This window comes from Onychostruthus taczanowskii, unplaced genomic scaffold (assembly GCF_017590055.1).
Source record: "Onychostruthus taczanowskii isolate IOZ18803 unplaced genomic scaffold, ASM1759005v1 scaffold1, whole genome shotgun sequence".
NCBI classification, from domain to species: Eukaryota; Metazoa; Chordata; class Aves; order Passeriformes; family Passeridae; genus Onychostruthus; species Onychostruthus taczanowskii.
Window position 1 is genome coordinate 8754959 of NW_024496525.1, and position 21512 is coordinate 8776470.

Genomic DNA, 21512 nt, shown 5'->3' on the forward strand with positions numbered 1-21512 from the left:
TTAGAAGCAAGGTGGTTTTAATAATTCTTGCTTGTATTAAACAATTTGCAAACATAAACCACTAAAGCTTTATGTGTACTTCATCATACTACTTCTTTATATAATTACAAAACTACTCACAAGGGTGAGCTTCTTCAGGAAGAAGCTTTTCTTTGCTTAGCAATAAGAGCCAGATACTCACAAAGAAGGGTCTTGGACCAGATCTTTAAGGTTTATCCCACTACGATCCTCGGCAAGGTTCCTGAAGCAACTGTCACTCACTAAAAAAAAATAGAAATAAAATTAAAACAAAACAAAATAAAACAAACAAAATAAAATAGGAAACAAAGAGGTGGAAATTTAAGAACAGAGCACTTTTCATTAACTAAAAATGCTTTTTGGCGTTGGGTGGAATTTGAACATTCATATATAAGGTCTGATTTTCACCGAGGTTCCACCTAATTCTAAGATAAGTCAACTCAATGGAAAGTGAAAAACACTGTATCACAGCTTATGCAGAAATAAGCTGCACAAATTTCAGGTGATGTCACTACTCACTACTTGTCCACCTGAAGGCACAGGAAATCTCAAACATGTGGATGCACAGGTACACATCTACCCATACATTTAACAGGAGTGTCATTAATCATGCACTGATCAACATACTTAATCAGAAACAGTGAGAGCTGCTATGTATTTAAGTTCATAGTTACTCACGGGTTAGCAAAAATGTTTAACATGAGCAATAACCAAAACAAGTAATTAAGAGCAAAAATTTATTCAAGCAACTTATAAATAATTTATTAAGTGCATGTAAAGCAGCTAGTTACTGTAATAACTGAAATTACAGTAAATGTCACAGAAGTTTTAAAGAGTATGCTTTCATTTTCTTCACTAATTAAAAGAAGAAAAAAAAACCTGAAGAGACCTAAACCTCAAACTCCAAATTTGTTCTCTTGGCTAAGTCTCTCAGCACATGTACTCCAATCCTAAAAGCCATTTCATTTCTCTTAAGTAACACCACAGTCAGTTTGAGAGGTGGGAAAAGAGTAGTGGCTCAAATACTTTTAGAACAACACAGTATCAGTTTAAAGGAATTAGATATTTCTGACTACAGCAAACTTTATGAAGAACACAAAGGTTGTGATATGGAAAAATCAGTGTAAGGATCAATTTCTCCTAATGGTTAAAGTAATCTGTGAGACAGTTTATGAAGCAATGCATTATCGCACATCTTTCAACACAGAATACAACCTCACATTTGGTGAACCAGGATGCGTTTAAATCACTGCAAAACACTGCAGAAGCAAGTGTTCCTACATTTTTCCCTCTAAATGCAAATTGCTCTCTTTAATTTACATCTAAGTATTCATGTGCATTCACCAGCATCAAGAAAATGCAAATCATTCCCAAAATACATTGTTTTCACAGATTACAACACATACAGTGACAGACCTACCTAACATACTACAAAAATTCAAAATGTTTCTACTAGTACCTCTCATTGGCAAAGCATCTCACAAGTGTGAAACCTGGTAAGTCTGCTGGGAAGGACAAGTATTGGAAGAAAGAAGAGGCTGGTGTAGCTGATGAAACAGGTAGTAGTCCTGGCCCTCAGACAAAGCCTGACAGTTTATGACTGTGAGACAGGTATTTGTCATGTGGTGAAGACACTCATCTCAATAGGGTAATAACCAAAGGCAATCCTGAGCTTCTCTCCCCCAGCGTCTCTGCAAACAGCACCTAACAATTGCCTGCTGCACACAACTCCTGAAAGCTCTCAGTCCTTCACAAGGAGACTTGAGGCACTTGTCTCAGAGCTTCATTTGAAACAACAGCTACCTGTGCTAACTAAGCCCAGACTCTCACCTTGTTCTTCCCGTGACAACTTCATCATTGCCTGTACATCAAACTGAAAGTTACCTGTACTGAGCTGACAAGCACTTCCCCCATTGCCAGGGAAGCTCTGAGTGAGCAGCTTGAGCCTTTGGGAATTTTTCATTTCCATCCCCCCCTATTACACTGAACCCAAGACCCTTGAGTGGATCTCTTAACTCTTCAGCTAAGGCAGTAATTCCAAGATCAGCAGATCCACCAACAACTACATGTTGGATTTTATGGGAGAAAAAATTCCCACCTATATTGATATTTGATAGTTTATATTTGCTTCTTGTCAAGTTTGGCAACAAAACAGCAAACAGAACATTTTACCTACAGTCTTGTCATAAATCCTACACTACCAATGTATCAACACATCTCCTATACTAACATAATACATAATGAATAAAAATTATGCTCAACACTGTTTTTTCACTACTGACAAATCAAAATCAAACATTTTTAAAGCATTAAATATTTAATCTAAACATGCTGCATATTTCTCTAATATCTCCTCCAACCTCCTCATGGAAAGCAACCACAGTGATAATTGAGAAAACTAGTGTCTTTATCTCAAAAGTTTTTTAAAGGGGAAATGAAAAATAACAACATAAAATTATCTTTTCAGTAAAACTGGCCATTATTTATCTGTAACTCATGATGTTTAAAACACAAAATGTGTTTCAAATAAATGTTTAAAATGAATGCCTAGATTTGTCAGAGACAGCCTTTGTTTTATTTGTCTCAACACAAATCCAATATTATAACACTCTTTTTATTAATGAATTTTAAAATTGCAAACCTCCCCTTTACTTAGCAGACCTCAGCAATAAATCCATTTGCTAAAACAGCTAACTCAACACCAAAAATCTACAGACTTTGAAAAATGTATAAACCTCGTCTCCCTTGTTTTCTTCTTTGATTGTAGGAAAGAGCAATGTGTAGCTGCAAACTGGTAAGCAAGTCTCTTCTTAGGGGACTGTTCTAGCTGGATTTAGAAAACATAGATGCTACAGATAAATGTAAAAAATTCCAAACCTGGTTTTAACTATCAAGAATTCCAATACTTAATACTCATATTTGACTATAACTGTCAATAAAATTAGTAGCATGGAAAGCAACAGGAGAGTTTCCAGTGAGTGGAAATAATTCATTGGAATAGGCCAGAATAAGCACTGCATACAAGCACAGCCTTGCTCCTTCACATAGTTGCAAACTCTTACCATAAATAAAAAAATGTTCAGCAATAAATGCAAGGTGGAAGCAATCAAGCAGAGCAGGTAGTCTATTTCTCACAGCTTAGAAAACTTGAAATCAATACTGCACATATTTAAAAAATAACATATATCCTAATTGAAATGCAAGCTATTTATTTTAAACAGGAGAGTGAAATTGTATTGGTATGGCAGAAATATCAGTGATCAATGGTGCTTTAAGGGAAGAAAACGTAGACAAAAGCTTTTCATCACAGCCACCAATTGTACTACAGACACATCCCTTTGAAGCACAACCAAGGGATACTTTTGCATAGGACATTTATATAAACATACAGGGCTTTATTCTCTTGCTCCAAAATTAAATTTTTATTTTTTAACCCTCTGAAAATTTATAAAAACTAGTATTTTAAGCATTGTTGAGTGGATGGTTTCTGAGAGATACAGAACTGTTAGCTGATCCTCTCTACATACACATCAAGTGGCTGAGCCTCTGGTCTGCAGTACACCCCCCACAGGTACTTCCTTAGAGACAGGGCAAACGACATGATAATAGCAACCTAAAGCACATTTGCTCCATGGAGTATTGCACATACAATGACAATCTGTAAGGTGCCAGAAATGTATTAATGCACCAAATATTGGCACAAATATCACAGGCATCAACTGAACAAAACACATAGACTCAAAAGCATCACAGCGAGGCAAAATCCCTAAACATGCATGGAACAGTTTGACTTCCAAGTGAGCTGTTACATGTATCAAAGCAAACAGGATTTAGCAATAGCTCCAATTTTCACCAACATTCATCCTACTTCCAGCTCCTGGTTTCTATTACTGATGTTCTGTTTCTCACCCCTGTCTAGTCTTGTGCCTAGGAAGTAACAGAGGTGGGAAGCTAATAAGGGAATATAGCTCTCACCTGTCAATTACACAGCATACAAAATTCCCGACTGAAAGGTTAAAATCAGCATTCACACTCTAATGTGCAAACATCCAATTTACAACAGTTGTGAAGCCTTCCCACTTGGCATTTGTGAACTTCTAAATTTGTCCATGTGATTTTTTTTCCTTTGCTTTCTTTAGCAGGGTTTTAAATGAGACCATACTGAAGAGAAATAGATTGTTAGCCTATAGATTTCCAAAATGAGAAGTTCTGTAACTCTGAAGGCAAACTAGTATTTTCTTCAAATAGTGGCAGGTCATAATCTGTTGTAAAATGTATCCTGGTTTTAATTTTATTTTTTCAATGTCCTACAATTTAAAAACAATGTAGCTCTTCAAAAAATGTAATTTAATCTCCTACCCCACAGAAAGAACTCCCAGTAAAGAAGACCCCTCTTTAGATCAAATCACTTCCAAAACTACAGCTGAATAACAGTGATTTTCATATTAATTTGATTTAGAAAAAAATGCAATAACCACTCTCAAAAAATTAGTATCGATAGTTTGGTAAAGTAACAATTAAATTTACCTCCTGTCATTGCAGGCCCCTAGCCAGGTAATAGCATTGACTCCATGCTTCTCAGAAGGCTGATCAACCACGTTGTTATCCTGTACTTATTAAGAAACCCATCGCCCTTACAGACAGGCACGATACAGGTGGACCCAACTGGTCCTTGAATCTCAACACCACCACCAATGGCCAATTAAGAAACCACCCTTTGGTAAACAAATCTCCATACACATTCCACATGTTCACACCAACAGGTGCAGCAAGTGAAAATAAGAATTGTTTACCATTCTTTTCTCTATCTTCTCACAGCCTTCCCCAGGACAATGCTCTGTGGCCAGAGAGCTGCTCCCACAGCCTCCCCCATATCTAAATATGTGATTCCAGAAAACTACTATTACCTGCCAGATTTTCCTCTAGGTTCCCAGAATTCAGAGCTACTTATAGATCAGTTGTGATTGTCAGTAAATAAAAATCAACTTGACAAAAAAATCTTGACTGTCATGAAGACAGTCGCCAATGCACTATTAGTTTGAAAATACAAGGATTACTACAACAACAAACAGTATGCACTGAAATATAAGATATCAGATTTCTTACATTTTTTTCTTTTAACGATATCTCCTAATTCAATTCTTTTTCTTAGGACCTCTTCATCTACCAGTAGTATTTTTGACAAGACTTTACCTTACCCCTCTTTTTACAGGCTCATTTATGTATTTAGGTTTTATAACCGATTCATTCAGCAGTTAATACATATAAAAATATATTTAGTACACTTGGGATGTTTTGAAAAGTACAGGTCTAGCACAGTGCTGTACTCCAGTCTGGTTTTGCTTGCAACAAGCACTATCAGCAGTCTCATTCCAGATTCAGATGGTTCTGTTCCATGTACTGTATGCAAACAGTTCAGGATTCAAGTATTTTGCTTTTATGGGCCCAACCTTATACACAAGGCAGCAAGCACCTTCTTTATCTGTCATACATATTGTTGACAAACTCTGCTAGGGAAGCTTAGGGTCTTAGGGTTTAGGCTGTAGGAAGGTAACAGAACTTTTTTCTCAGACCTCAAAACATCTCTCCTTAAAAGCCTGTTCTCCTGCAAGCACAGAATTCCTGTCCTATACATGTATAAAGTATGACCTATAAGGCATACTTTATGGAAGGCAAAGGAAGGAGGAAGCACCAGAATATTGATTCTCTTAATATTAAAATGATTTTAACGTATTTTATGGATCCCATGGACAGTAACACCAGAGATAAATAATGCTGCCTTTTTTCTCTGCTACTGTCACATTTTTCAAGTGAGTGAATGTCAACCAGAAAACATACATAAAACAGATGGCACAACACAGAAATTTTGTAGCACCTTCTCCAGATCTATCAAAGAAGACAGCAAATTAATTTTAAGAGCAGCACTTATACCATTTGCATATCTGCACACAAATCTCTGACGTATTTGCAGAATAAAAAGAACTACGAGCCTCCATGCAAACTGCAAACACTTATAAATGCCAAGGAAATACGTTGTCTGTGAGTAGAAGAAATAAGGCAGGCTGATTTCCTAAGAACTTGTGATCTAAATGCCATTTGCCATCACCATATAAATCCAGAATGGTATCCTCGCAGATTGACAAAGAAGTACTACTATAAAAAAGGAGCTAAGGTACTGGAACAACAGAAGGGAAAGGTTCAGGTGACCAACTGAAGAACAGGATGATCATAGACCAGAAATACAAGTTCAACATGTAAACCTCTGATGTTTCTTTTTCTAGAAAACAGAGAAGCACTAATGTAATTTGTAAACAAGATGTAAAGGAGGGCTGTTGTAATGATAAAGAAAAGATAGCAAGAGAAGTAAAAAGAACTTTGTTGATTAGCTTAGCAAAAAAACTCATCAGATGGTAGCTGCTGGTGTGCTTATGTAAGTACAACAGCAAAACAAATACCAGAGGGAGACAAGAATAGAACTGCAGAAGAAATTTAACTGTGAGGAAATCATAAGAAACAGAGCATAAATTTTCAGAGTTAGAGAGGTGAACCCTCACAAATAATCGTGTAATAACAGTGAGGGCAAGGAAAGCACACAGACTTGTTCTCAACAAATTAATGATAGACTAAATGACATAGAAATTGTTCTTGAAAACCTGAAGTATTCTGCACCACAGTAGCTAATGTTGTGAAATCTATGTTAGAGTTTCTCTGAAGGCTGTGAACTTCTAAACCTCCCCAGGGTTTCTCCCATTTTCTAACAGCAATTAAATGAGGCATTTTTTTCTGTGTATCCATTAGTCTAGTGGGTTATGCCTCTCTCAAATGATTTATCATTTAAATTTTACAATATTTGTGCAGCCTTAGGCTACAAACTCTGCACTGGGTTTTAATCTAATATTTAACAAGCTTGAGTTTCAACTCCATCCCACTGTCAGTGTGATCACTGCAGTGATCAGGTAAACTTCAGAAGAAAAACATCAAACCATTGAAGACATTCAATTCTTGGGAGATGCAGCATTAGTAACATTTCTAATTGTTTGCACCCAATAAAAGATTAGGTTTCTTGAAGCTATGAATAATAAGCACTTGATGAATTCTTTTCTTTGGGCCCTTGTTATTGGAGATAAATTAAGTTTGTTTCGTGTGGATTTTTTTTTCCCCAACATGTATCTCCAATAAGAAATTTGCAGAAGAAGTTACTATAAAGCCATAAAAAATTCCAGGATGGGAAGGAAAAGTATAGAAGGCAAGCACATCCAAGAAAGGGGAAGAGAAGAGTTAAACCAACAACTAAAAGCTAAGTACCTTTGAAGAGTAGTATCTCATTTTAGGAAGAAATACAAGTCACTTTGTGCTTCTTAAGACACCTATTGTGTGATGTCCACGTCACACCACAGCTGGCAGTGGGCACTCCCAGCCCAGGAAGCCAATTGTATCCTGGGCTGCATCCAAGGAAATGTGGCCAGCAGGACAAGGGAGGGGAATTTGCCCCTCTGCTCCACTCTGGGTGGAATGCTGCTGCACCTGAGTGCTGCATCCAGCTCTGGGGTCCGCAGCACAGGAAGGACATCAGCCTGTTGGAATGAGTCCAGGGGAAGACCACCAAGTTGATTAGAGGGGCTGGAGCACCTGTGAAGACAGGCTAAGACAGCTGGGGTGCTCAGCCTGAGCAACAGAAGGTTCTGAGAGGGAAACCTTATAGCACCTTCTAGTACCTAAAGAGGGCTACAAGAGAGCGGGAGAGGGAATTTTTGTGAGGGCATTTAGTGATAGGCCAAGGAGTGATGGCTTTAAACTGAGAGTAGGTTTTAGATTGGATAATAGAAAGACATTCTTTACTGTGAGAGCGGTGAGACATTGGAACAAGTTGCCCAGGGAAGTTGTAGATGCTCCATTCCTGGAAGCGTTCAAGGCCAGGTTGGATGCGGCTCTGAGCAGCCCAATCTGGTGGAAGGCATCCATGGCAGGGAGGTTGGGATGAGATGATCTTTAAGGCCCCTTCTAAACCAAACCACTCTGTGATTCCATGCTTCCCCTAGATATTGTATCTATGGCTTGAGCAGATGCTTTCCCCGAATCCAGATGCACAACTATGCACTAGAGGATTTCCAAGGAAGGTTACAGGAAGGCACATAGGAAACACACAGACAAGGTATGGAGCTGGAGGAGATCCAGGATCAGATCACAAAGCCAGCTGTCTTACTGAGGATTTTGGGTTCATCTTCTGAGTTCAAGTAAAAGCATGTAAAGGTCATTAACAGCTCAGGATCAGGGGAGTGATGCAAGCCAAGAGCCACAGAAATTCGGAGAAAACAGAATGAGAAATGTACTAGTGAGCAAATAAAACTGCACAAATCCCAGTGACAATCAATTGCAACTCCAAACTGAATGGTGTTAAATCATCTACAGCTATAAAACTTCAAAGCCTGAAGGTGTAATCATAGCAAAATAATGCTAGTTAGTACATAAACCAGAACATGTATTATAGACAAACAACTCCACTACAGGCAAGGACTTGAAGAAAAAAGACATTATCTCTTGTATTTTTAGACAAAATTAGCACCTGGGTCTAGTCTGGTGTGTCTGTCCCCTTCAGTTTGCTTGCTGAAGGAATCACCTGGGACAGAAGTGCCTCCTTTAAGCAATTACAAAATAACCATTTATTTAGCACAACTCTATATGCAAAGCTCTGAACTGAGGCCCTACAAACATCATACTGATGTATAAAAGGCATAATTTTGTACTGTTAGGAGAGATGATGAAAAGATGTTGACATTAAAATTCAGTTGTAGGTATTTACTTATTGGATATAAGGATGTCCATTCATGCAAAGGGATCTTTAAATTATTAGCTTTCACAAGAAGATTAAATATTTAAGCAAATCAGTATAATTTAATAATGTAACATGAGAATATGAGTAAAAACTAATTTTATAAAACTAGTAATATACTTCATATAATTAAATATTGTTTAGATTACAATGTAATTGCTTTACTCTAACTATTTTTCCCTAAATTTCATTATGAAGTAAGTTATATCCATATGTTTAGCACTTTCAATTCACATATAGTGAACTCTTGATAGTTTATGGGAAAATTCTTTATGAAAGTGAAAACAAAACCAGTATTATAAAAAGTGATTGCAATAATCCTTAAAAATAGGACCGTTCCTCTTTGTCCAAAACATAAGTACTTCTTAAGATATCTTTTCTGTACTAGTACTCTTAAGCCTCCTCAAAACTAGTGGCAGTACAAAACAGAGAGCTTCTAACTTTAAGGAGCGATTTTCAACTCTACCTAGCAAGAAAAAGCAACAAACACCCAATAGCAGAAGTGGTCAAGAAAAACCAAGGGCATTACAATAAATCCTACTGCTTGTTTAAAAAGCATCTACCTCCATATTGTTTTCTTTTTACAATTACTTTCCATTATCAGGAGTCAAATAATACCTCAGGTAGTGGAGGGAAACAGCCATGAGACAGTTATTACTGAGCATGCACAATATCACAACCAAGAGAGGCTGCGCTCTTCCCTGGGTTCAACCCAGCACTGTTTCTGGTAGGTCTTACTTGCCCAGATGCAGCATTTGATTGGCAAAAGAGCTCTGTTTGAATTGAAGAGCCTGGCTAAATCTAGACCATAAGGCAGAGACACCAAGTTAGCAGCACCAGCACCAGCTTGGATACACTGCTGCACACAGATGAAAGCCTGATCAGCACTCACTGACCCTGTGCACTCCAATGCACTGTGCAAGCTCAGGTCAGGAAATGCCATGACATACACCCAAGCTAACCTCACACGGGGCCACCTCAGCCATGACAGGGTTTATTAGCTCAGACTGAAGTGGCGTAAAGGCATCTAAAGAACCTTCAAGCTCCTGGAAGAAACAATCACATTCACACAAAGCTGAACCAGTCACGCTGTTTCAGATTTTTGCTGGCTTCCCAGCGCTCTGCAATTATCACAAGCAGTTGGAAATTGTTTCTACAAAATGATCTGGAAACATACCATAGGTCTTTCTAGAACATTGAGCTGGCATCCACAAAAAAAGTGATGATTTCCTACACAGGAAAGTGCAGTTTCTAAAAACCAGGATTTTCAATATTGTTTACGTTTCGTTCACTACTGTCTCTAGCAGTAGCAGTGGTGAAGATCTCAGTGGGACAAGTTCCTCTCAGGTGTCCTGGGAGGAGAGGATATCTCACCAGAAAGTCTGTAGTTCATGAAACAACTCTAAAACAGAGATTTATCCCTTACACCCAACCTCTAAAATCTTTCCTTTTCTTTGAGTTAAACTTCTTTCCAATGTTTTGTTTATTTTAGCATTATGCTTATAAACTACCTACTTTAACAGATCTGGATCTGACCACTTTTCATGCAAGTGGCTCAAAGAAATTACATCATCAATCCTTCATCTCAGGGTTCATTTGTTTCCACATGTCTGTTCCTAATGCTTATGAATAAACTTTGAAAATAGGAACCAAAGCTTCTTGTCATTCCTTCAAGCTGGGAGCATCCTGAAAAAACTGCAAATAGTTGGAACTGAGCCAATTATCTCAGTGAGCTGTGAAAAACCTGGAAATCAGTTTAAATGCTAAGTGTTTTCATCACTCACTCATTCAACTAATTATTAAAATTACAATCTCAAATTATTCCAGAGTACTACAAGTCATGCTTCATATACCACTTGAAACATATGCTCCACCAAACCTGAAATACAGAAAATATAACTAGGGAGACTAAAAATAAGCTAAGAAATTATACCAGGAGTAAGCTTTACATTTGTGTACCTTTGTTGATGCTCACTTACAGAGTTGCAACAACCAAGTCTCAATTGCAGGTCCTCATTACAGGGTGAAGTTAGCTGTTCATTCTCTTTCTAGAATTTTGCTATACTTTTACAATCAGATATTTTAAACAACAATTCTATGTGGCAAATAATGGATCACATATAAAATACTTTTTTAGTTTAAAATTTGCTTACTTTAATAGCAGGTTTAAGGCAGTAATAGAAGTGCTTTTCAGCCCTATGCAACCCTCACATGACACGAGCCCAGAGAACTGTAGCCCAGCTTTTCCTCCTGTGAATGGCCCTCCAAATATTTAACCATGTTTGCTCCTATCATTTTGTTTGTAGTAGACTCTTTTTTGACCCATTCTATTTTAGCCATGCTCAAGATTTCATTCCTTATTAGTAACAAGGAAATTAGAAGTACTGATGCATTAGGTAGCCTACATTATTCCTCCTATTTGTCTTTGCTACCTAAACATAACTTTTGACATTATCTTGCTGCCCATTTACTTTACTTTGTCAGGGACTCACAAGCTCTTCTATTCCTAAACACCTTTGCAACACACAATGTTGTCATTTTATTGCTGTCTGTGTTTGTTAGATGTGAATAAATATGTCATCTTTTACTTCTCCTGAACAGGGAAAAATTTATATATTCTGGAAATAATCTTGTCACACTGATATTTGACTCCTTAAATTTTAGTTCCCTCTCTTTGCTGATTCCAAATTTTTAACTATATTTAACTCAAAGCCTACAGCAAGCAACAAAATGGGAGAAGTCTTTAAAGCCTATACAGCCTGTCATGTCTCATATGTTTGCTTATCTGGGCAATGAATCAAATCAATCAATCAGCTGTCAGGACCATACCAAGCCATGCTGGCATTTCTAGGAGAATGACACCCCATATGAACACTCCATGTACATTTCTTGCAGCTCAAAAAAAGCCAGCAGTTGCCACATTCGTAGCATGGCAACGTGGAGCACCCTGCCAAGGGTTCTCCCTCTCTGGTTTCTGCCCTACCTACACCCAGCCAAGGCAGCAGCCCTGCAAAGGAGAGCAGCAGAGCAATCCTGAGAGGTTCCTGGCGGCAGAGCCCACAGGAACAGCATTCCCAGGCAGTACTCCCAGGCAACGGCAGAGCCCTCCTGCCTGACGCCCTGCCTTTGGTGCCTCTGCCTGCTGGCACACTGCAGCACTTGGCAGCACAGTCTCAGGCTGGGTATGTGTGCCTGGCTCAGTTAGGAAGGCTAAACAGGTTATGATCCATTGTCTGGGCTCATTTCTTGCCACTGCTACAGCCCTATCAAGAATAATGTTCTTGTGGGTGTTCTGAAAGTCCAGCTTATAAACGTATAATGGTTTTCCTTATTTGCTCCGAGTTCTTCTTGCTTGAACAACAATGAGGGGAAGAATGACTAGAATGATAGGATTAACATTATTTTTTACTGCACCATCAGTAAACCTCATGGCTTAGTCACAAATGGCCAACAAAAACAGATACAAATGGTACATGCCATTGAAAAGTTTGCTGTCATTTTCTATCATTATATAATTACTTTTGTCCTTACTGAAACCTTTGAGCTGTTATGCTTTAAACCAGCCATTTGAAGATTACAAAAATAGAAATGGACATCAGGGTAACTTAACTGGGAAAGAAGAAAACACTTTTCTACCAAATTTTTTCTTTTTTTTGAGTATATTCTCAGACCTGCAATTATTTAAGGGGGAATTATTAAATTCCCCCTTAAATGGGCTGTTGAGTGTATGGGAGACCCAGTGGATTGTACCATTCCTTCATTTATTCTGCAATTCTTCTTAAAAATCAGTAGTCACTAAAAAAAATTAAAAAGGTCTTAAAATTTATAGGTATGCATGATATCCATGTTTGCCATGCAGTTTTCATGAATTCCATGAACGACTTCTGTGTATTTGCACAAGTATAACAAGAAATTGTAACAGATATTGAAAATGTTGCTAAGCACCTGAAAAAAAATCTAAATGTCTTAATGAAAACTATCAACAAAATCACTATTAAATAACCAAAGCCCACATTTGCAACTTCACCAGTTCATTAAGAAAGGCCATTTTACTCCTCCAAAGAACTGTTCCCTCAATATGGAGCAGGTAAGCAACTAGACTTTTTAAAGTGTCAACATTTATAATTTTCAACACTGAATAAGGCTTTCAGCATTTCTATGACAGAAAAAATCTGACAGCCAAACATATACACTAAATATTTCTTAAAATTCTTCAGTAATAATGCCTGGTTTTGCCTATAAAAATTACTTAAATGCTGTCCATCCATTTCTCTGCCAAATTTCCCTTTCCCCTTCTCATGTTTCCTTCCTAACACAGTTTTTCCAACTTGATGACCAACTTCAAGTGAATTTTACAAAATTAGAGCTGTCAAAGCTTGTAAATCATTACAGAAAATCAGAGACATGAAAGACGGTATGATAGAAAGCATGGGAAATCAATGGTGGGAGACAGGAAAGGCAAAATGGCTAGTTTGTTCCTCCTCTCTGTACATACAAATATTCATACGCAGCCATTTAAAAAAATCTCATTACTTTGCAAAACTTCATATACTTTGTCTATTATGTCAGAAATATCAGGGAAACCAAGACAAGGCTCTTATCTGTTCCAGTCATTCACAAGTCCAGCAGCAGACAATCATGCAACACGCACATCGATCTGAATCACTGCAAACATAGCATCAGTCTGGAGTTACTGTGTGACTTTGTGCTACCATTTTCAGCTTGCTAGTGTATTGATAATTTAGCATTTGACTAATTCCAAATTAAGTAATACTCAGAACAATTACAAAACCAGAAAACACTGAAAATCAGGAATTATTTCTGATGTTTGACAACCCAAAACATGTTGGTTCAATTATGAACATAAAGTTGCTGTTCAACTACTTAATATATACATATTCAGCAATGCATTAAAAAACTCAGTATCAAAATGAGTACCATTCAAAGGGAAGTTAAAATGTATTATGGATAATGAGAAAAGTTCTAAATTGAGACACAAGCAGGGCTATTTTAGGAAGTGAACAGATGGCCACAGAAGAGCAGACCTAAAATCAAGAACAATGTATGGAGTCAGAGCAGGGGGGCTGGAACGAGGTATAACTGGAGAACTTGCCTTTCTTATTTTATTGCACACTTTTTGACAAATCTACAACAGAGAAGACATGAGTTACTTTTTTGGGTATTTTAAAGACTTGAAGAGCAGTGTTGGCTATTTTGTTCCTCTTCTCTATCCATACAAACATTCTTATGCAACCATGTAAAAAAAATCTCATTACTTTGCAAAACTTCACAGACTTTTTCTATGGTGTCAGAAATACCAGGAAAACCAAAAACTGGGTCCAAAGTGTGGCTTATTTGCTTTAAAACATTTCTATACAAATATATGTATTACAAACTCCTAAAGAATTTGCTAAAGCCAAAACAGTGCATACAACCTACAATACTGAATTTTTACCCCACTGTCAAATCTGTAGTTATCGTCTTCTAAAATTTGTAAAAGATATGAATATCAATTAAATGTGCAAAACCCCCTGTATGTCAATAATCTCACTTTACATTTCCAGAGAAAAAGCCAGCACTTTCTCTTCTTCCAAAACACAAGATACATCCATGCCTTAGAGTACAGGATCTCTCAATGGATTTAATTTAAAACCCCAGTAATTAAAATTTACTTTTCCCGAGGAAAGGCTACGATTGTTGCTGTTATTTTGTGTTAGTTATTAGTGTAACCTTAAGAATAACTTATTTCTTCATATTTGTCAAATGCAAGCATGAAGTATTTTAATTAGAATGATGAAAATTCTTACCAAAACCTTGGTCTTGGCTTCAGAGACAAGTTGCCTGGCTTATTTCTCCAGCCTTTTACAGTCCTTCAGGATAGAAGGATTACTCTCTAATATATCAACCATGCATCCCAGCTTTGTGTCATCTGCAAACCTGCTGCCAACATCCAGATTATCAGTGAAGATGTTGAACAGCACTGGAGCTAGTACTGACCCCTGGGGTACATTGCTGGGTCACCAGCCTCCAGCTGGACTTTGGCCACCAATCACTACTCCCTGCACCCAGCCATTCAGCCAGGAAGTTCCACACAATAAGGACAATACTGTCTGTGTTTCCATTTCAGCTTTGGCTGAGGATTACACAAATCTTCACATATCTTCTAAAAGTTCTTAATTTTTATTTTTTTAAAGAAACAAGCAAGACAAAATGGCTGTTGCCAAAAGAAACATAAGAAATTTGTTCAAACTAATGTTCCCTAGGTGACTAAATGGAAAACTGCTTCTGAAACACAAGTCTAAAATCACTAATCCTAATCCATGATCAGCATATAATAAAACTAACCCGAAATCTGAAAAAAACCCCAAAAAACCAAAAAAATGAAACAAAAAAAACCCCAAAAAAACCAAAAAACAAAAACAAACAAAAAAACCCAGCTCTGTGTGGCACAGAATGTGGTTGTGAAGCCTACTTAACTTTCTGAAAGATTAAATCGTTGACCATCTACAGTGTTACATACCCATTGGGAAGAAAGGTTTTCCCTTATGATTCTAAAGTCAAATTATTTTAAAAATCACATGTAATGCCACTAAAGCAGTGCAAAAAGGGTTAAACTAGCTCTCTGCTGATAATTGAAAATCAAATAAAAAAGATTAATGACTTTATATGACCACCTATACAAACGTACTTTAGTCATAGTTTGAACTGGATGGACAAAGCAAGACCTGCTCCAAAAGCCAGCCAGACCACTGACAGGTGCTAAGCCTGAGCTGAACTGACAGGTCTGCCAAGGTCAGTTCTAAAACTAAACTACCACGTTAACACTGACATCAGCTACCTAGGCTGAAGGATGGGCAAAGCAACTCAGGTGCGTCTACAAATAAAAATCTAAATATATCCAACACAAATATTCAGTATTAGAATGACACTAATCAGATACCTGTTTCGTAGATCTAAAGTAACTGAGCGCTATATTTTTCCCATCCAGCTATTTTCTTATGCAACAAGGCACTTCTCTTTGTGTTGCAGAAATAAACAGCATGTTTATCTCAGCCTTGTGATTTCAGTGGCTCATCCATGCTCGGAAAGAACCACCTCTAATTATTATCCTATGCGTTTTCAGAAGTTTAAAGTTTTCACATCTACCAGTTTTCTTTAAGTTCACAACTGTAAAGAAAAAACCCAACAGATTTACTTCCTCAGCAGAGATTCAAAATTTCCACGGTCTTGACAGTTCTTGATGCTCCTGGGGAGCTGAAAAGCCAGCCCTGTAGAGGACAAGCAGCTAAAAGCTCTTACAGCAGGCATGGGCAGGCGTTTCTGCGGCAGACAGCTGTGCACAGCCTCCCAGCTGATGCCCCGAAGCAGCAGGCAGCGGCTGCCAGAGGAAGCTCTCGCTGGAGAGACACCATTCTGAGAGCAAACCCAACAAAATCCTGCCATTAAGCGGAGCTAAAAGAAAATGCTAAGTCGAGGAGACAGCTTCTGGCTTTTCCCATTTATTTTTGGAGGGCTCCTCGGCCTCTAGGGCCAAAGGCAAGGTGATTGCAGCATGCTGTGAAGCGAGACACCCTGGGAAGCATGAAATCATTAAAACACTCGTTTAGACAGAAGGAGAAAAGATGAGTGAGTACAAATTCTAAGGTGAAAAAACCCCTCTTTTTATAACATCTTGATTACTGTAACACCTAGTCACTTTCCCAAAGTCAATTCAGTAACATGCTTTAGATTCTTTCCATTTTAATCCGTATTTTCTTTTTTGCCCCAGACATGAGGTAGTTTTAAGGATTTCTTAAGATTACTTTGTTTCTTGTATTAACCCTACATTACAAAAAAAAAAAAACAAAAAAAACAAAAAAAAAAAAACAAAAAAAAAAAAAAAAAAAAAACAAAAAAAAAAACACCAACAACCAAAACAGAGAATGCAGATGTTCATATCTGCAGCTCTCATCTGAGATTCTGCTTCATAGCCATGGATAAGCACCTGAGAAAAGCCTGTGTGTGATAAAATACATTTTATCCTTGCTGTACACACTCCACTGTGGCAAAGGAACAGTCATCAACATCATCTCTAAACTTCAGGTGAGAAGCTAGGTATGCTGAGCTCATTCTGTCTGCATGTTCAAGTTGTTAAAGAGCCTTTTTTTTTTGAAGACTTGTACAGAGAATAGACTGAAAAGAATGACTGACCCTCACAGCCTTCACTGCATTATTAAAATGCTTTACAGCAAACTTTCTTAAGGGCTTATGTCTAACTTTTCCAGACATTATTAATGCAATATTATTATTTAGCTAAAAGGCAATGAATTCCACAAAACGCACACTGGTTGCCATGATTCAGCAGTTTGCCTACCAGTGTGCTGAGATAAGCAACACTAACATGAGATAAAAAAATAGAAATCACAAATACAAATTTAAATACTCCCAACCTTGAATGCTTGATGAGCTCTGCATGTAGAATTCAACCAATAGCACTTCCAGATGCAGGCTCCCAAAAGCTTTTGCTGCTGACAGTTTTTATATCACCATCTTTTATCCACTGTTTTAGCCTGCTGCTGGTTTTCTCTAATCTGTTCTCTACCACAATGAATTAGCTGTTTTCTAAAAATGTGAGGTAAAGGAAGAGGAAAAAAAAACTGGAAACACTGAAATTGCCACAGGACCACAATTGTTGCATAACAGAAAATAAAATGCCAGAATAGTGCTTTGGGTTTGATAGTTGTGCTTCAGAAATGCCTTTAATAAATGATTTTGCAGGGATTGAAATATTGCTTCTGTACTGTTTGAAGAGCAGTAGTAGTCACAGTAGGACTTTAAACTCACCAGAGCTCTCAGAAGTACAAATTCTCAAAAACAGCTTAGAAAATACAAGATGGGATACAGTTACTGCTTGTGTGAATCAACATACTTGTAATGAAAGTAGCACAACCCTCCTTAAGCTACATGTTTACAGACAGGATCTTATCTAAGGATCAGACACCACCATAAAATAAATTGAGTGAGCCACATCACAAAGTCAGTGACCTGGTACTCTTTGTTTTGGACTGAGCTGCCAAAGTTGTGGAGTTTTGTTTAAATCTGTATAATGATAGAAATAATGCATATACCTGGCAGAAATGCTCGAAGCCTTTTGCATCTGTTTACAGCTGTATCTGAGTAGCACCAAGGGAAAGCTGCCACTGAAGGGCCAACAGAGGCTTTTTCATCCTCTTACCAACAAATGTCTAATCCACAGCAAAATTAAAATCTCAAACTGCATTAGAATTGGCTAGCAGCACCAAGATTTTCACTCGGAAAGCTATCACCAGGCCTTTTTTCTGCACTTACTTCCCCTCAGAAGAGATCATCCTCCTGCCCATGTCAAGGGAAGCAGTGTTTTGGGAGCTCCCTGGAAGACACTGTGCTTGAGGATTTTGGGATCCTGAGCTGGCAGTGCACACTCTGTTGGGCCTTGTACTGAGGAGCCCATACGCTGGCACGAGCAGCGCTGCAGGGACCCTGCTGGCATGCCCCAGGTGGCACTGGTGGATGATATGACAGAGATGCCATGCCAGCTTCTTAGGAAAAATGACTGCTTGTTACAAAATAACAGGCACTGTATAGGGAAGAGGATCTATGCACACATAGCATCTGCACAGCATGCTGTGGGAAAACCCACCTGGGCTCCATCTGAGGCTGCGTGATCAAGAGGTTCCAAATATCTGAAGGGACACAAGATTTAATTGCTGTGTTTCTCTTTTTATTCTTCCCTATTAATGAAGCTACTGTATCATGCTGTTCATTGGCCAGTCTTAGTGAGATCCAAATAGAATTCTACAACATCTCCCTCCCATAGTGCAGAATTCATATAAAAAGTGAACAAAAAGAAAAACAGCTGAGCTATACGGCCCCCCTGTAATCTGTTTCATTTTCATTACCTTTGTTTCCCACTCTGCATTCACTTTACAATTTTTGGGCTATCAAATTTATAGACAGCTATGAATGCAACTTTAGATATGCTGCATAAATACGATCTTTATATAAGCTATACAGTTTAATATATGTATATACAGTGTATATACAATACATCATTGTCTGGATCCTCCTGTTATTATGGAAAAAAATTGCAATTCTAACAGTAAATATAATGAAGTTGGAAATAGCACTTAGTATTATCACTCTATAATAATAGGGTACTGAATTATATGATCTTTAAAACCATTAAAAATACAATAGATTATGTTTTGCTAAAAGATAGGCTTACAATGATACACAACTGCTGATTAAATCTAAGTCCAAAGTCATCACCCAGTAATTTTAAAAGTATACATTCTGCCAAGACATCTAGACTATGAACAATGAAAAGGTAAATCCAAGATAGTACTGTAAGACTTCAGCCAAAATTCCAACAGACTCTGTACTCTTCTTGTAAAGTCACATGTTGCAAACAATTACTTTCAATATCAAATGCAAACAAAATTTTGAGAGTTATCTGAAAAATATGTTAAACCCTGAAATCAGAGTGTTTACTTAATCATGTGCAACTAATTGTAGACAACTGGCCTACAAGCAATTTTAATTTTCTTAATAATGCTCATCAGAAGATCCAGAACACCTACCACTACAGCAAAAAATCTAAAATAGTCACAGAAGGGAGACATTAGAACCACTGCTTAATTATTACCAAAAAAAGTGGAACACACCACAAAAGACAAATAAATTTCAGAAGAAAAACAATTGTAAAAGTAAAGGACACAGATTAAGATAGGTTTCAGGACACAGGCTCTTCAAAAATTAAGCTGCTAATGCCAACACTGTGAATTCAAACCTGACAGAAGTGATATCTGCAACCATAACTATGATTACAACCTGTGCCATGAAAAACACTGAAACACAATTTCCAGTACAATAACGAAAAATTACATATCTTATAAACTGGCAAAGGGGTAAAAAAGTAAAAAGATGGGAGCAAGCTAGTTTCTTAAAAAAATCCACCAATAAGAAGAGAGGAAGATAGAGGAGAGGCAGGAAAAAGTAGTACAAAGTGGGTAAATCAAACACCAGAGGCTGTTTTTGCAGAGAAAACTCTCGCTTCTAAAGCTCCTCATCTTAAAATAGCAGCAGAGCTGGCTTTCTCACTCGCGTATGAATGACAACATTTATACTCTTCATTTACATGAATTATCTTACCAAAGCCAATGGTAACTGCTCTCTTCTCTCTGTAAGAAGACTCACAAAATCTGGTATTATATGTTATATTTATGATTACTCAGAAAGGGACAAAGCATTCACACAAGCACACATTCACTGTGCTCTAGAAATTACCATACTGCACCTCTGTAGTATATTTCTCTTCTAATTTTACAGTCTTTATTTCCTAGAACTCGGCAAGAAAAAAAGGGGTAGATGTTTCCAGTCTCTCATTTGGTTCCAATCAATGGACACATCACAGTCATACCACTGCATGACCTGCTCCCACCCATGCAGCAGGTATTGTCCTCAACTAAAAATCCTGAATGACAGAACAACTTCAGAGCATTCAGGCAGAGCCTGAAATAATAGTAACACGCTATTTTTTTTCCAGCATGACTAAAGTAACACATGATTGGTTAAGAAGCAAAAGTTAACTTGATTTAAGGTGAATTGTAAATGTAAAACAGAATAATAGATAAATCATAAGGAAAAATGAATTCTGACTGCATTGATAGTCATCTGGTGAAGCTTGAATGTAGCAGAAAGTAAGTTATTGGTATGCAGTGATGCTAGCCAAAAACTACAATAAATACTGCAGGTAAAGTCAATCCTTCCTGTTTGTTTTGAAAGAGAAGAAAAAAAACCTCTTTCAGGTATTCCATTCCTTCCTTGTCCCCCACCTACCTACTGTCAATTGCTTCTCCTTCTGGTACTTTCTTGCCTAAGAGAGACCATAAAGAGGGCAAAGAAATGAATACATTTGGGCCTCCTCCCTAAATAACCAGTGGAAACCCTGCCTGTGCCAGTAAAGCTGCCTGCTGCAGCGTGCCTGCCAGGCCACAGCTCGTGTCCCCAGGTGAGACAGGCTGCCTTGCGTTAGCTACAGCCCAGCAGGCATCCTGCCACACTCCAGGGCTGTGATACAGCCCCATAGCACTTAATTATTCACACCCGCCGCTCCTCATCCTCCTCGGTTTGTTTGATAATTACAAACACATCTTCTTAGAGTTTGAGCCCTTTGGGCTTTACAAGTTCATCTTTTTCTTCATAATACTGACCAGAAATATTCCAACTTTATAGATCCCCCTGTAAACAATTCCAGACTTAGGTAGTTAGAGAAGAACATTCCAGTATTTCAACAGTTTATTGCACTGAGTATAAGACCAGCATTTGGGATAGTAACACAGCCAGAAAAAAAAACCCCTAAATTAATCCAATACTTATTATGCTAATTTAACTTAAAATGATACAGTATCTGTCTTACTGTTTTTAAACTTTCCATATAAGCCTCAACAACTAATCAATCAGGAAAACAATTTATCAGACCCACCCTAAATTAATCCAATACTTAATAAACTTATTATGCTAATTTAACTTAAAATGATACAGTATCTGTCTTACTGTTTTTAAACTTTCCATATAAGCCTCAACAACTAATCAATCAGGAAAACAATTTATCAGACCCAAATATTGGCCCACATTGCATCATGTC

At 37.6% G+C, this 21512-nt stretch overlaps 1 protein-coding gene across 2 annotated transcripts in view; it reads right to left on the reverse strand.

Moving 5' to 3' along the window:
• GPHN (gephyrin) overlaps window positions 1–21512 on the reverse strand; it is a 270642-nt gene that overhangs the window by 185314 nt on the left and 63816 nt on the right. For both annotated transcript variants that reach the window (XM_041396794.1, XM_041396784.1), the window contains exon 2: window positions 182–260. In XM_041396794.1, the coding sequence (XP_041252728.1) occupies window positions 182–260 (79 nt within the window). The remainder of the gene's footprint in view (window positions 1–181; window positions 261–21512) is intronic.